This window comes from Scyliorhinus torazame, chromosome 27, assembly GCF_047496885.1.
Source record: "Scyliorhinus torazame isolate Kashiwa2021f chromosome 27, sScyTor2.1, whole genome shotgun sequence".
NCBI classification, from domain to species: domain Eukaryota; kingdom Metazoa; phylum Chordata; class Chondrichthyes; order Carcharhiniformes; family Scyliorhinidae; genus Scyliorhinus; species Scyliorhinus torazame.
This window is the reverse complement of record NC_092733.1, coordinates 32,225,199-32,239,665: the sequence shown is the minus strand read 5'-3', so window position 1 is coordinate 32,239,665 and position 14,467 is coordinate 32,225,199. Positions and strand designations below refer to the sequence as shown.

The following is a 14,467-nucleotide window of genomic DNA, read 5'->3' as shown; positions in this document are numbered from 1 at the left end:
GGAGAGTGGATGGTGGCAGAGGAGAGCGGGAGAGTGGATGGTGGTGGAGGAGAGTGGATGGTGGTGGCGGAGACTGGCAGAGCGGATAGTGGCGGAGGAGAGCGGGAGAGTGGATGGCGGTGGAGGAGAGTGGATGGTGGCGGAGGAAAGCGGGAGAGTGGATGGCGGTGGGGGAGAGTGGATGACGGTGGAGGAGAGTGGATGGTGGCGGAGGAAAGCGGGAGAGTAGATGGCGGTGGGGGAGAGTGGATGGCGGTAGAAGAGAGCGGGAGAGTGGATGGTGGGGAGGAGAGCGGGAGAGTGGATGGTGGGGGAGGAGAGCGGGAGAGTGCATGGTGGGGGAGGAGAGCGGGAGAGTGGATGGTGGGGGAGGAGAGCGGGAGAGTGGATGGTGGGGGAGGAGAGCGGGAGAGTGGATGGTGGGGAGGAGAGCGGACGTCGGGGGAGGAGAGCGGACGTCGGGGGAGGAGAGCGGACGTCGGGGGAGGAGAGCGGACGTCGGGGGAGGAGAGCGGACGTCGGGGGAGGAGAGCGGACGTCGGGGGAGGAGAGCGGACGTCGGGGGAGGAGAGCGGACGTCGGGGGAGGAGAGCGGACGTCGGGGGAGGAGAGCGGACGTCGGGGGGAGGAGAGCGGACGTCGGGGGAGGAGAGCGGACGTCGGGGGAGGAGAGCGGACGTCGGGGGAGGAGAGCGGACGTCGGGGGCGGAGAGCGGACGTCGGGGGCGGAGAGCGGTCGTCGGGGAGGAGAGCGGACGTCGGGGAGGAGAGCGGACGTCGGGGGAGGAGAGCGGACGTCGGGGGAGGAGAGCGGACGTCGGGGGAGGAGAGCGGACGTCGGGGGAGGAGAGCGGACGTCGGGGGAGGAGAGCGGACGTCGGGGGAGGAGAGCGGACGTCGGGGGAGGAGAGCGGACGTCGGGGGAGGAGAGCGGACGTCGGGGGAGGAGAGCGGACGTCGGGGGAGGAGAGCGGACGTCGGGGGAGGAGAGCGGACGTCGGGGGAGGAGAGCGGACGTCGGGGGAGGAGAGCGGACGTCGGGGGTGGAGAGCGGACGGCGGGGGTGGAGAGCGGACGGCGGGGGTGGAGAGCGGACGGCGGGGGTGGAGAGCGGACGGCGGGGAGGAGAGCGGACGGCGGGGGAGGAGAGCGGACGGCGGGGGAGGAGAGCGGACGGCGGGGGAGGAGAGCGGACGGCGGGGGAGGAGAGCGGACGGCGGGGGAGGAGAGCGGACGGCGGGGAGGAGAGCGGACGGCGGGGGCGGAGAGCGGACGGCGGGGGAGGAGAGCGGACGGCGGGGAGGAGAGCGGACGGCGGGGAGGAGAGCGGACGGCGGGGAGGAGAGCGGACGGCGGGGGAGGAGAGCGGACGGCGGGGGAGGAGAGTGGACGGCGGTGGAGGAGAGCGGGAGAGTGGACGGCGGTGGAGGAGAGCGGGAGAGTGGACGGCGGTGGAGGAGAGCGGGAGAGTGGACGGCGGTGGAGGAGAGCGGGAGAGTGGACGGCGGTGGAGGAGAGCGGGAGAGTGGACGGCGGTGGAGGAGAGCGGGAGAGTGGACGGCGGGGGAGGAGAGCGGGAGAGTGGACGGCGGTGGAGGAGAGCGGGAGAGTGGACGGCGGTGGTGGAGAGCGGGAGAGTGGACGGCGGTGGAGGAGAGCGGGAGAGTGGACGGCGGTGGAGGAGAGCGGGAGAGTGGACGCCGGTGGAGGAGAGCGGGAGAGTGGACGGCGGTGGAGGAGAGCGGGAGAGTGGACGGCGGTGGAGGAGAGCGGGAGAGTGGACGGCGGTGGAGGAGAGCAGGAGAGTGGACCGCGGTGGAGGAGAGCGGGAGAGTGGACGGCGGTGGAGGAGAGCGGGAGAGTGGATGGCGGGGGAGGAGAGCGGGAGAGTGGATGGCGGGGGAGGAGAGCGGGAGAGTGGATGGCAGGGGAGGAGAGCGGGAGAGTGGTTGGCGGGGAGGAGAGCTGGAGAGGGGATGGCGGGGGAGGAGAGCGGGAGAGTGGATGGCGGTGGAGGAGAGTGGATGGTGGTGGCGGAGACTGGCAGAGCGGATAGTGGCGGAGGAGAGCGGGAGAGTGGATGGCGGTGGAGGAGAGTGGATGGTGGCGGAGGAAAGCGGGAGAGTGGATGGTGGTGGGGGAGAGTGGATGGTGGTGGCAGAGAGCGGGAGAGTGGATGGCGGTGGGGGAGAGTGGATGGCGGTAGCAGAGAGCGGGAGAGTGGATGGTGGGGGAGGAGAGCGGGAGAGTGGATGGTGGGGGAGGAGAGCGGGAGAGTGGATGGTGGGGGAGGAGAGCGGGAGAGTGGATGGTGGGGAGGAGAGTGGATGGTGGGGAGGAGAGCGGACGTCGGGGGAGGAGAGCGGACGTCGGGGAGGAGAGCGGACGTCGGGGGAGGAGAGCGGACGTCGGGGGAGGAGAGCGGACGTCGGGGGAGGAGAGCGGACGTCGGGGGAGGAGAGCGGACGTCGGGGGAGGAGAGCGGACGTCGGGGGAGGAGAGCGGACGTCGGGGGAGGAGAGCGGACGTCGGGGGAGGAGAGCGGACGTCGGGGGAGGAGAGCGGACGTCGGGGGAGGAGAGCGGACGTCGGGGGAGGAGAGCGGACGTCGGGGAGGAGAGCGGACGTCGGGGAGGAGAGCGGACGTCGGGGGAGGAGAGCGGACGTCGGGGGAGGAGAGCGGAAGAGTGGACGGCGGGGGAGGAGAGCGGGAGAGTGGACGGCGGGGGAGGAGAGCGGGAGAGTGGACGGCGGGGGAGGAGAGCGTGAGAGTGGCTGGCGGGGGAGGGGAGCGGGTGAGTGGATGGTGGGGAGGGGAGCGGGAGAGTGGATGGCGGGGAGGAGAGCGGGAGAGTGGATGGCGGGGAGGGGAGCGGGAGAGTGGATGGCGGGGAGGAGAGTGGGAGAGGGGATGGCGGGGGAGGAGAGTGGATGGCGGGGAGGAGAGCGGGAGAGTGGATGGCGGGGAGGGGAGCGGGAGAGTGGATGGCGGGGAGGAGAGTGGGAGAGGGGATGGCGGGGAGGAGAGTGGATGGCGGGGGAGGAGAGCGGGAGAGTGGATGGCGGGGAGGGGAGCGGGAGAGTGGATGGCGGGGAGGGGAGCGGGAGAGTGGATAGCGTGGAGGAGAGCGGGAGAGTGGACGGCGGTGGAGGAGAGCGGGAGAGTGGACGGCGCTGGAGGAGAGCGGGAGAGTGGACGGCGGTGGAGGAGAGCGGGAGAGTGGACGGCGGTGGTGGAGAGCGGGAGAGTGGACGGCGGTGGAGGAGAGCGGGAGAGTGGACGGCGGTGGAGGAGAGCGGGAGAGTGGACGGCGGTGGAGGAGAGCGGGAGAGTGGAAGGCGGTGGAGGAGAGCGGGAGATTGGACGGCGGGGGAGGAGAGCGGGAGAGTGGACGGCGGGGAGGAGAGCGGGAGAGTGGCTGGCGGGGGAGGGGAGCGGGTGAGTGGATGGTGGGAGGGGAGCGGGAGAGTGGATGGCGGGGAGGAGAGCGGGAGAGTGGATGGCGGGGAGGGGAGCGGGAGAGTGGATGGCGGGGAGGGGAGCGGGAGAGTGGATGGCGGGGAGGGGAGCGGGAGAGTGGATGGCGGAGAGGAGAGCGGGAGAGTGGATGGCGGGGAGGAGAGCGGGAGAGTGGAAGGCGGGGAGTAGAGCGGGAGAGTGGATGTCGGGGAGGAGAGCGTGAGAGTGGATGGCGGGGAGGAGAGTGGATGGCGGGAGAAGGAGAGCGGGAGAGTGGATGGCGGGAGAGGAGTGCGGGAGAGAGGATGGTGGTGGAGGAGAGTGGATGGCAGGGGAGGAGAGCGGGAGAGTGGATGGCGGGGGAGGAGAGTGGATGGCAGTGGAGGAGAGTGGTAGAGCGGATGGTGGCGGAGGAGAGCGGGAGAGTGGATGGCGGTGGAGGTGAATGGGAGAGTGGATGGCGGTGGAGGAGAGTGGGAGAGTGGATGGTGGTGGAGGAGAGTGGGAGATTGGATGGCGGCGGAGGAGAGTGGATGGCGGGGAGGAGAGTGGGAGAGTGGATGGCGGTGGAGGAGAGTGGGAGAGTGGATCGTGGTGGAGGAGAGTGGATGGTGGGGGAGGAAACTGGGAGAGTGGATGGCGGCGGAGGAGAGTGGATGGCGGTGGAGGAGAGTGGATGGCGGTGGAGGAGAGTGGGAGAGTGGATGGCGGCGGGGGAGAGTGGGAGAGTGGATGGTGGGGGAGGAAACTGGGAGAGTGGATGGCGGCGGAGGAGAGTGGGAGAGTGGATGGTGGGGGAGGAAACTGGGAGAGTGGATGGTTCGCGGAGGAGAGTGGGAGAGCGGATGGCGGTGGAGGAGAGTGGGAGAGCGGATGGCGGTGGAGGAGAGTGGATGGCGGTGGAGGAGAGTGGGAGAGTGGATGGCGGCGGAGGAGAGTGGGAGAGTGGATGGCGGTGGAGGAGAGTGGATGGCGGTGGAGGAGAGTGGATGGCGGGGAGGAGAGTGGATGGTGGTGGCGGAGACTGGCAGAGCGGTTGGTGGCGGACAAGAGTGGGAGAGTGGATGGCGGTGGAGGAGAGTGGATGGCGGTGGAGGAGAGTGGATGGCGGGGGAGGAGAGTGGATGGTGGTGGCGGAGAGTGGGAGAGTGGATGGCGGTGGAGGGGAGTGGGAGAGTGGATGGTGGCGGAGGAGAGTGGGAGAGTGGATGGCGGTGGAGGAGAGTGGGTGGCGGAGAGTGGGAGAGTAGATGGCGGTGGAGGGGAGTGGGAGAGTGGATGGTGGCGGAGGAGAGTGGGAGAGTGGATGGTGGCGGAGGAGAGTGGGAGAGTAGATGGCGGCGGAGGAGAGTGGATGGCAGTGGAGGGGAGTGGGAGAGTGGATGGTGGCGGAGGAGAGTGGGAGAGTGGATGGCGGGGAGGAGAGTGGATGGCGGTGGAGGATAGTGGGAGAGTGGATGGCGGCGGAGGAGAGTGGGAGAGTGGATGGCGGCGGAGGAGAGTGGGAGAGTGGATGGCGGGGAGGAGAGTGGATGGCGGTGGAGGAGAGTGGATGGCGGCGGAGAATGAGAGAGTGGATGGTGGCGGAGGAGAGTGGGAGAGTGGATGGTGGCAGAGGAGAGTGGGAGAGTGGATGGCGGCGGAGGAGAATGAGAGAGTGGATGGTGGCGGAGGAGAGTGGGAGAGTGGATGGTGGCGGAGGAGAGTGGATGGTGGTGGCGGAGGAGGGTGGATGGCGGCGGCGGAGAGTGGGAGAGTGGATGGTGGCGGAGGAGAGTGGATGGTGGTGGCGGAGGAGGGTGGATGGCGGCGGAGGAGATTGGGAGAATGGATGGCGGCGGAGGAGAGTGGGAGAGTGGATGGTGGCGGAGGAGAGTGGGAGAGTGGATGGTGGCGGAGGAGAGTGGGAGAGTGGATGGCGGGGAGGAGAGCGGGAGTGTGGATGGTCGCGGAGGAGAGTGGATGGCGGGGAGGAGAGTGGGAGAGTGGATGGACGTGGCGGAGAGTGGGAGAGTGGATGGTGGCGGAGGAGAGTGGATGGTGGCGGAGGAGAGTGGGAGAGTGGATGGTGAGTTGGGATAACTCCACAGGATGAACAAAGAACATTACAAAAGATCGGTCACATGCAATGCTAATGTTCTGCTTCAAGTGTTAGGTGTTAGGACTGTTGCACATCAGATAGCCGGTGCCAGGGACTTGATTTTACTCAAAGATTTTGTTGCTCCTGTATTCATTAGAGAGAACATTAATGACCAGGCGTAAAGTTCCCTCGCCAAGGGAGAAATAGATCCATTCTGGACTTAAGCGAATCAAAAGTAACCGGTGGTAGAAAGTGTGGATTTGAGAGCACAACCAGATCAGCCATGACTTTGGATTTGGATTGGTTTATTGTCACGTGTACCGAGGTACAGTGAAAAGTATTTTTCTGCGAGCAGCTCAACAGATCATTAAGTACATGGGAAGAAAAGGAAATAAAAGAAAATACATAATAGGGTAACACAAGGTACACAATGTAACTACATAAGCACCGGCATCGGATGAAGCATACAGGGGTGTAGTGTTAATGAGGTCAGTCCATAAGAGGGTCGTTTAGGAGTCTGGTAACAGCGGGGAAGAAGCTGTTTTTGAATCTGTTCGTGTGTGTTCTCAGGCTTTTGTATTTCCTGCCCGATGGAAGAAGTTGGAAGAGTGAGTAAGCCGGGTGGGAGGGGTCTTAGATTATGCTGCCCGCTTTCCCTAGGCAACGGGGGTGTAGATGGAGTCAATAGATGGGAGGCAGGTTTGTGTGATGGACTGGGCGGTGTTCACGACTCTCTGAAGTTTCTTGCGGTCCTGGGCCAAGCAGTTGCCATACCAGGCTGTGATACAGCCCGATAGGATGCTTTCTATGGTGCATCTGTAAAAGTTGATCAGAGTCAATGTGGACATGCCGAATTTCCTTTGTTTCCTGAGGAAGTATAGGAGCTGTTGTGCTTTCTTAGTGGGAGTGTCGACGTGGGTGGACCAGGACAGATTTTTGGAGATGTGCACCCCGAGGAATTTGAAACTGCTGACCATCTCCAGACCCCGTTGATGCTGACAGGAGTGTGTACCTTATTGAATAGTGGAGCAGGCTCGAGGGGCTGAATGGCCTACTCCTGCTCCTAATTCGTATGTCTGCATGCTCTCCCTTTTGCTGGTTCTGCCGGTGACTTTGACTCACTCGGGGGTTTACAAGCAGGGTGAGGAATGAGAGAGTTGACTATGAGTGAAATCGATGAATGATTTGGGGTTGTCCCCCCTTACCCGAGATCCCATAGATGTTTTCCGCGCTGTAAATGGAATCTTTGTGCTCCAGGTTTGTGCGCCTTTTACTGATTCGAACCAGGGGTTCTTCCTTTATCCTACAATAAATAAAAGAGGTTCAATTGAAGTTTTTACAATGTACTCGTGTGCTCTTTATGCCAATGAGACTTTCATCTCAGTCCTGCAGTGCTGGGCCTGAATTTGCTCTTCCCGCAGCATAAATCTTTCTGAAATTTAAAAGCTTTTATTACATCCAAAAAGCTGAACTTTATTGTCATATAAAACAGATGGACTTTTGTAAAAGCATCCAGCACAGTGTCAAAGATTGGAACAAAATATTCTTTCAGTTAATCCTTGTTCTGTTCCATTATATCTTCCATCCATCTGTTGCTATGTCAAAATCCAGAGCCAAAATTCACCATATATTCTGTGAAGCACATTTACATTCGAGATAAGCACCTTGAGCTCTCATTCTCCAGCGACAGGCCTCTCATATCAAAACTGATGCTTCTTGGCTTGGGCAGTGGTTTCGGCTTGGCCACTTTCCCTTTCCGACACCAGATGACAAAACCACTCAGCTCTCTGCAAAACAAAGGACGAAAGCGAATAAAGACACATTCACGCATGCCAAACAGTCAGACACACACTAAATAGGAACAGATGCACAGAGAATCAATACGCAGACATTTGATAAATGCAGGCACGCAGTAAATGCGTGACCATGTAAATGAAAATATACACTCCTGAAAAGTGAAGACAATATCAAAGGTCTCTAACTATCGAGAGTCTCTTCAAATCCTGCAGATTAAGTAAATCAGACCAGTCACAGTGACCAACAATGAGATAATCTAACAATCCCCATTAGGTAGCAAGCTAAAGGTATTTGTTTAAATACACTTCCTGGTGACAAGACTGATGTGAATCAAATGGAGAACACAGCCAGGGGATATTGTTAATATGAAACGACTACACAGAAGCTCCATTTTTACAGGGTGAAATCTCTCAGTCGCACATAAAGCTTCCACTGATTTCAAAAGTGAACGATATCAGTGCAGAAGTCATGAAAATGAATCCCAAGCATTGCTCCGCTTTGAGGAATTGGTGGTGTTGGCCCAGGCTGCACTCCCCAGCCTGCTGGCCCAATGCCTGATATTACCACAATGTTCCTCGAAGGGTGGGATTGCAAGGTGTGTTTGCAATTAGCTTGAATGCTTGTGTGTTGGCTGCTAATCAGGTGGGGTAGTAGCGTTAGTTTACACTGCGGACTGGCTCGGTCTTTCTGATCTCAACCCAATAAATAAATCACAGGTGCCCTACACACTGGGTGGAAATTTACTTCAACAGTGTGAAAAGTACACCTGGTGGGCTTTGTCTTTTGTTACTTGTAACATGGCACTAATGTATCAGAAATGATGGTGAGCATTACTTACCCTATGCACGTGTATAAAGGCACAATCTGCTTGCTTTTCCCGGTCAGTTTGACATCAAACACAGCAGTGTCCGCCTCACTGAACGGGACCCTCTTAATACAAAGTCGTTTCTTTTTAGACACATTGACCTCTGGAGAAACAGCAGGTTAATTGTTACTTGAGACGAAAATCAGCAGAGATAGTGGGCTGGTGCGTGTGTGTGGTGGGGGGGGGGACAGCCAGCCAGCCAGTCAAGTGTACAGGAATCCACTCTGATACCACTGGGGAGTTGGACTGCATGCTGTTAATCTCAAACCACTCAGTCATACTCCGACTGCGTGCCATTTCTGTGCAGTGAACATAGAACATTACAGCGCAGTACAGGCCCTTCAGCCCTCGATGTTGCACCAACCTGTGAAACCATTCTAAAGCCCATCTACACTATTCCTTTATCGTCCATATGTCTATCCAATGACCATTTGAATGCCCTTAGTGCTGGCGAGTCCACTACTGTTGCAGGCAGGGCATTCCACGCCCTTACTACTCTCTGAGTAAAGAACCTACCTCTGACATCTGTCCTATATCTATCTCCCCTCAATTTAAAGCTATGTCCCCTCGTGCTAGACATCACCATCCGAGGAAAAAGGCTCTCACTGTCCACCCTATCCAATCCTCTGATCATCTTGTATGCCTCAATTAAGTCTCCTCTTAACCTTCTTCTCTCTAACGAAAACAGCCTCAAGTCCCTCAGCCTTTCCTCATAAGATCTTCCCTCCATATCAGGCAACATTCTGGTAAATCTCCTCTGGACCCTTTCCAACGCTTCCACATCCTTCCTATAATGCGGCGACCAGAAATGACCCTTCATGTATCTGCGCAGTGCCAGAGGTTGCAGCCCGCTTGAATGTTTTCAAGATTCCGGTTGCGCTTCTTCTCAAAGTCCCAGGGTGGCACAGTGGCGTGGTTAGCACTGCTGCCTCACTCCACCGAGGACTCGGGTTCAATCCTGGCCTGGGGGTCACTGTCCATGTGGAGTTTGCACATTCTCCCAGTGTTTGCGTGGGTCCCACCCCCACAACCCAAAAGATGTGCAGGGTAGGTGGATTGGCCACGCTAAATTGCCCCTTAATTGGAAAAAAGTAATTGGAAAAAATGTTTTACATTTTTAAAAATTCTTCCCAAAGACCCTCATCTTTAGCCACCCGGATAGTGGAGAAACAAGTCACAGGATCACCCAGTCGCTCTGTTCCTGGGCTTGGCAAAAACCGGCGGGCTGCACAAAATTACGGTGAATACGGGGATCCTCCGATTAATGCGGGTAATCTTAGACTGGGATCCCTCGGTGCCCACCAGTTCTCCAAGCGCTTTCTGATTGGCGAGAAGCACTGCACTCAGCGGGTGACTGTCAGAATACAATATCTGAAACTTGCCCATGCTTTCAATTTGTTGCGAGTTGCTCGTTTTATCGGTGTCCATATTTGTAGAAGAGAATACTGGTCTGAAAGAGGATTATTTTGTGGCAAATTCCACTTATTTAGAGCAGGGGATGAAGCTTCACCGTTATGCAGCTTCCAGGCATTAAGCGAAAGACATCTGGCTAATTATAAATCGCTACTGCATCAAGCTTGGTGTTTGAGTAAAGGATCACACAAACAGTCCTTGTGCCTGACAATCCAACCCACAGCGCCAGAGCAGCAAAGACTATTTTCACCTATTAGTCTTCCTTACTGCTTTCTCCCATGTAGGTTTCACGAGGCTGGAGGTTTGCAAACTGCTACTTCCAGCCCATTTGCTTCATAGCTCCTAAGGGGGAGACAGTGTAGAGGTGATGTCACTGGACCAGTGATCCTAACGGTCTGGGGGCATAGGTTCAAATCCCACCACGGAGCTGGTGGAATTTAAATTCAATTTATAAGGACTTCCGGGTGCGGTGATGACCAGCTAAGCTGCACGTTTCGGCAGCTCCCATTTGGAACGGACTTTTGGGCTCTTGATAAGAACCCCAACGGCAATTTTAAACGGCCAAAATCACTGTGCGGTGAAATAGAAGGGAATCCCCCCGGACGTTGATGGAAAAAGGAGAGGATAGCGGCCGGATTGCAGTGGATCCTTCGGAGCAGCGGCAAGGAAGGGAAGCTCGAAGCAAGATGGCGTCGGAAGGTGGCAGTTCGATATGGGGCCTGGAGCAACAAGAGTTCCTGTGGCGCTGTGTGGAAGAGCTGAAGATGAGGTGTTGGCCCCGATGCCACAGGCGATTGAAGGGCTAAAGGAGGCGCAGACGACCCAGGAGCTGGAGCTTCGGGTCGTGAAGGCAAAAGCTGCTGAAAATGAAGATGAAATTCAGGGCCTGGTGGTGAAGACAGAGATGCACGAGGCGCAGCACAAGAGGTTTGTGGAGAGGGTGGAAGCCCTGGAGAATAATTCGAGGAGGAAGAGTCTAAGAGTCTTAGGTCTTCCCGAGGGCGCAGAGGGGGCGGACGTCGGGGCATATGTGAGCACGATGCTTCACTCGCTAATGGGATCGGAGGCCCCGACGGGCCCTTTGGAGGTGGAGGGAGCTTATCGAGTTATGGCGCGAAGACCAAGGGCAGGAGAAATACCTCGAGCCATAGTGGTGCGGTTTCACCGCTATAATGACAGAGAGATGGTCCTAAGATGGGCGAAGAAAACTCGGAGCTGCAGGTGGGAGAACGCGGCGATCCGCGTATACCAGGATTGGAGTGCGGAGGTGGCGAGAAGGAGGGCAAGTTTCAATCGGGCTAAGGCGGTGCTTCACAAAAAGGTGAAATTTGGAATGCTGCAACCAGCGAGACTGTGGGTTACATACCAAGGGAAGCACCACTACTTTGAGACGGCAGTAGAGGCGTGGACATTCATAGTGGACGAGAAGCTGGAATAGTCTGGCGAGAGAAAGAGCTTCTGGGGCAAAGTGGTGGGGTGACTATGTGGGACGAGGAAGGGGGGGGGGGGGGATGATTTTTCAATTGTTAACTCTTTAATCCTGTAAATTTTCTCTCTTCCCCTCGTTTGGGGGGGGGGGGGGGGGGGAGTATGAGGAACTGTGGGCGCCGGTGGGTAGGAAAGCGGGGCTGAGTGGGAAACGCGGGCCTCGTTCCCGTGCTATGGTAATTAAGGCAGGAACAGGGACGCAGGAAGGTGGGGGCCTCGCACAGTGAGAGGCTGAGGGCAAACGGGGAAGCCGAGGTCAGCCAGAGTTCGCTGACTTCTGGGAGCAACATGGGGGGTGTAATTACACTAGAGGGGGATCTAGCAGAGGAGGGGGGGGGGAGGGAGCTAACTGGGTTGCTGCTGCTAAGGGGAAGGGGGAGCTGTTATGGGGCGGGGTGGTCGAGGCGGGAGGGCACCGTTGGTGGGATATACGGGCACGTGGGAACCGGGTGAGGAGCTGGGGTAAAAAAGGGGATGGCTAGTCGTCAAGGGGGTGGGGGGGGGGGTAAAGAGCCCCCCAACCCGGTTGATCACGTGGAACGTGAGAGGGCTGAATGGGCCGATTAAAAGGGCGCGGGTACTCGCACACCTAAAGAAATTAAAGGCAGATGTGGTTATGTTGCAGGAGACGCACCTGAAATTGACAGATCAGGTCAGACTACGTAAAGGATGGGTGGGACAGGTGTTTCATTCGGGTTTGGATGCGAAGAATAGGGGTGTGGCTATTTTAGTGGGGAAACGGGTACTGTTTGAGGCAAAGACCATAGCGGCGGACAGTGGGGGTAGATACGTGATGGTGAGTGGCAGACTGCAAGGGGAGGCGGTGGTCCTGGTGAACGTATACGCCCCGGACTGGGATGATGCAAACTTCATGAGGCCTATGTTGGGGCGTATCCCGGACCTGGAGGCGGGAAAGTTGGTAATGGGGGGAGATTTCAAAACAGTGCTTGATCCAGGGCTGGACCGGTTGAGGTCCAGGACCGGGAGGAGGCCGGCAGCAGCCAAGGTGCTTCAGGACTTCATGGAGCAGATGGGAGGAGTAGATCCTTGGAGATTTATCAGACCGAGGAGTAAGGAGTTCTCATTCTTCTCCCATGTTCACAAGGTATATTCACGGATAGACTTTTTTGTCCTGGGAAGGGCACTGATTCCGAAGGTGACAGGGACAGAGTACACGGCCATAGCCATCTCGGACCACGCTCCACACTGGGTAGATCTGGAGGTAGGAGAGGAAAAGGAACAGCACCCACTCTGGAGAATGGATATGGGCCTGTTGGCGGATGAGGGGATATGTCTAAGGGTGAGGGGGTGTATCGAAAGGTACTTGGAGCTTAATGACAATGGAGAGGTTCAGGTGGGAGTGGTCTGGGAGGCGTTGAAGGCGGTGGTCAGAGGGGAATTGATATCCATAAGGGCACATAAAGGGAAGCAAGAGAGTAAAGAAAGGGAGCGATTGCTGAGAGAACTTCGGAGGGTGGACAGGCAATATGCAGAGGCACCGGAGGAGGGACTGTACAGGGAAAGACAAAGGTTACATGTGGAATTTGACCTGCTAACCATGGGTAAGGCAGAGGCACAGTGGAGGAGGGCACAGGGAGTGCAGTATGAGTATGGAGAGAAGGCGAGTCGGTTACTGGCCCAACAATTGAGGAAGAGGGGAGCGGCGAGGGAGATAGGTGGGGTGAGGGATGAGGAGGGAGAGATGGAACGGGGAGCGGAGAGAGTGAATGGGGTGTTTAAGACATTCTATGAGAGGTTGTATAAGGCTCAGCCCCCGGAAGGGAAGGAGGGAATGATGCATTTCCTGGATCAGCTGGAATTCCCGAAGGTGGAGGAACAGGAGAGGGCGGGACTGGGAGCACAGATGGATGTGGAGGAGGTGGTAAAGGGGATTGGGAGCATGCAGGCGGGGAAGGCCCCGGGACCGGATGGGTTCCTGGTGGAATTTTATAGGAAATATATAGACCTACTGGCCCCGCTCTTGACGAGAACCTTTAATGAGGCCAGGGAAAGGGGGAAGTTGCCCCCGACTATGTCGGAGGCGACAATATTGTTACTTTTGAAGAAGGATAAAGACCCGCTGCAGTGTGGGTCCTACAGGCCCATTTCCCTTTTGAATGTAGATGCTAAGCTCTTGGCCAAGGTAATGGCGACGAGGATAGAGGATTGTGTCCCGGGGGTGGTCCATGAGGTTCAAACTGGGTTCGTTAAGGGGAGACAGCTGAACACGAACATATGGAGGCTGCTAGGGGTGATAATGATGCCCCCACCAGAGGGGGAGGCGGAGATAGTGGTGGCGATGGATGCCGAGAAAGCATTTGACAGGGTGGAGTGGGACTACCTGTGGGAAGTGTTGAGGAGATTTGGTTTTGGTGAAGGGTTCATTGGATGGGTACAGCTGCTATATAGGGCCCCGGTGGCAAGTGTGATCACGAACAGGCAGAGGTCTAACTACTTCCGTCTTTATAGAGGGACGAGGCAGTGGTGTCCCCTGTCTCCGTTACTGTTTGCATTGGTAATTGAGCCCCTGGCCATAGCACTGAGGGGCTCCAGGAAGTGGAGGGGAGTACTCAGGGGAGGAGAAGAACACCGGGTATCATTGTATGCAGATGATTTACTGTTGTATGTTGCGGACCCGGTGGAGGGGATGCCGGAGATAATGCAGACGCTTGGGGAGTTTGGGGAATTCTCGGGGTACAAATTGAACATGGGGAAGAGTGAGTCGTTTGTGGTACATCCGGGGGAGCGGAGCAGGGGAATAGAGAATTTACCGCTGAGGAGGGTAACAAGGGATTTCCGTTACTTGGGGATCCAGATAGCCAGGAGTTGGGGAACCTTACATAGGCTTAATTTAACACGATTGGTGGAACAGATGGAGGAGGATTTTAAGAGATGGGACATGGTGCCCCTGTCACTGGTGGGGAGGGTGCAGGCGGTCAAAATGGTAGTCCTCCCGAGATTCCTTTTTGTGTTTCAGTGCCTCCCGGTGATGGTCACGAAGGCTTTTTTCAAGAAGATCGAGAAAAGCGTCATGAGTTTTGTGTGGGCTGGGAAGACCCCGAGAGTGAGGAGGGGGTTCTTGCAGCGTAGCAGGGAGAGGGGGGGACTGGCACTACTGAGCTTAAGTGAGTACAATTGGGCCGCCAATATTTCAATGGTGTGTAAGTGGATGGGAGAAGGGGAGGGAGCGGCGTGGAAGAGATTGGAGATGGCGTCCTGCAAAGGAACCAGCCTACAAGCACTGGTGACGGCACCGCTGCCGTTCTCCCCGAAGAAATACACCACAAGTCCAGTGGTGGTGGCAACACTGATAATTTTGGGGCAGTGGAGACAGCATAGGGGAATGACGGGAGCCTCGGTGCGG

At 57.7% G+C, this 14,467-nt stretch overlaps 1 protein-coding gene across 3 annotated transcripts in view; it reads right to left on the bottom strand.

Annotated features, from left to right (window-relative positions):
* mvb12a (multivesicular body subunit 12A) overlaps window positions 1-14,467 on the bottom strand; it is a 120,328-nt gene that overhangs the window by 64,534 nt on the left and 41,327 nt on the right. For all 3 annotated transcript variants that reach the window (XM_072491230.1, XM_072491229.1, XM_072491228.1), the window contains exons 5-7: window positions 8,176-8,305; window positions 7,205-7,327; window positions 6,746-6,843 (exon numbers count right to left, since the gene is read on the bottom strand). In XM_072491230.1, the coding sequence (XP_072347331.1) occupies window positions 6,746-6,843; window positions 7,205-7,327; window positions 8,176-8,305 (351 nt within the window). The remainder of the gene's footprint in view (window positions 1-6,745; window positions 6,844-7,204; window positions 7,328-8,175; window positions 8,306-14,467) is intronic.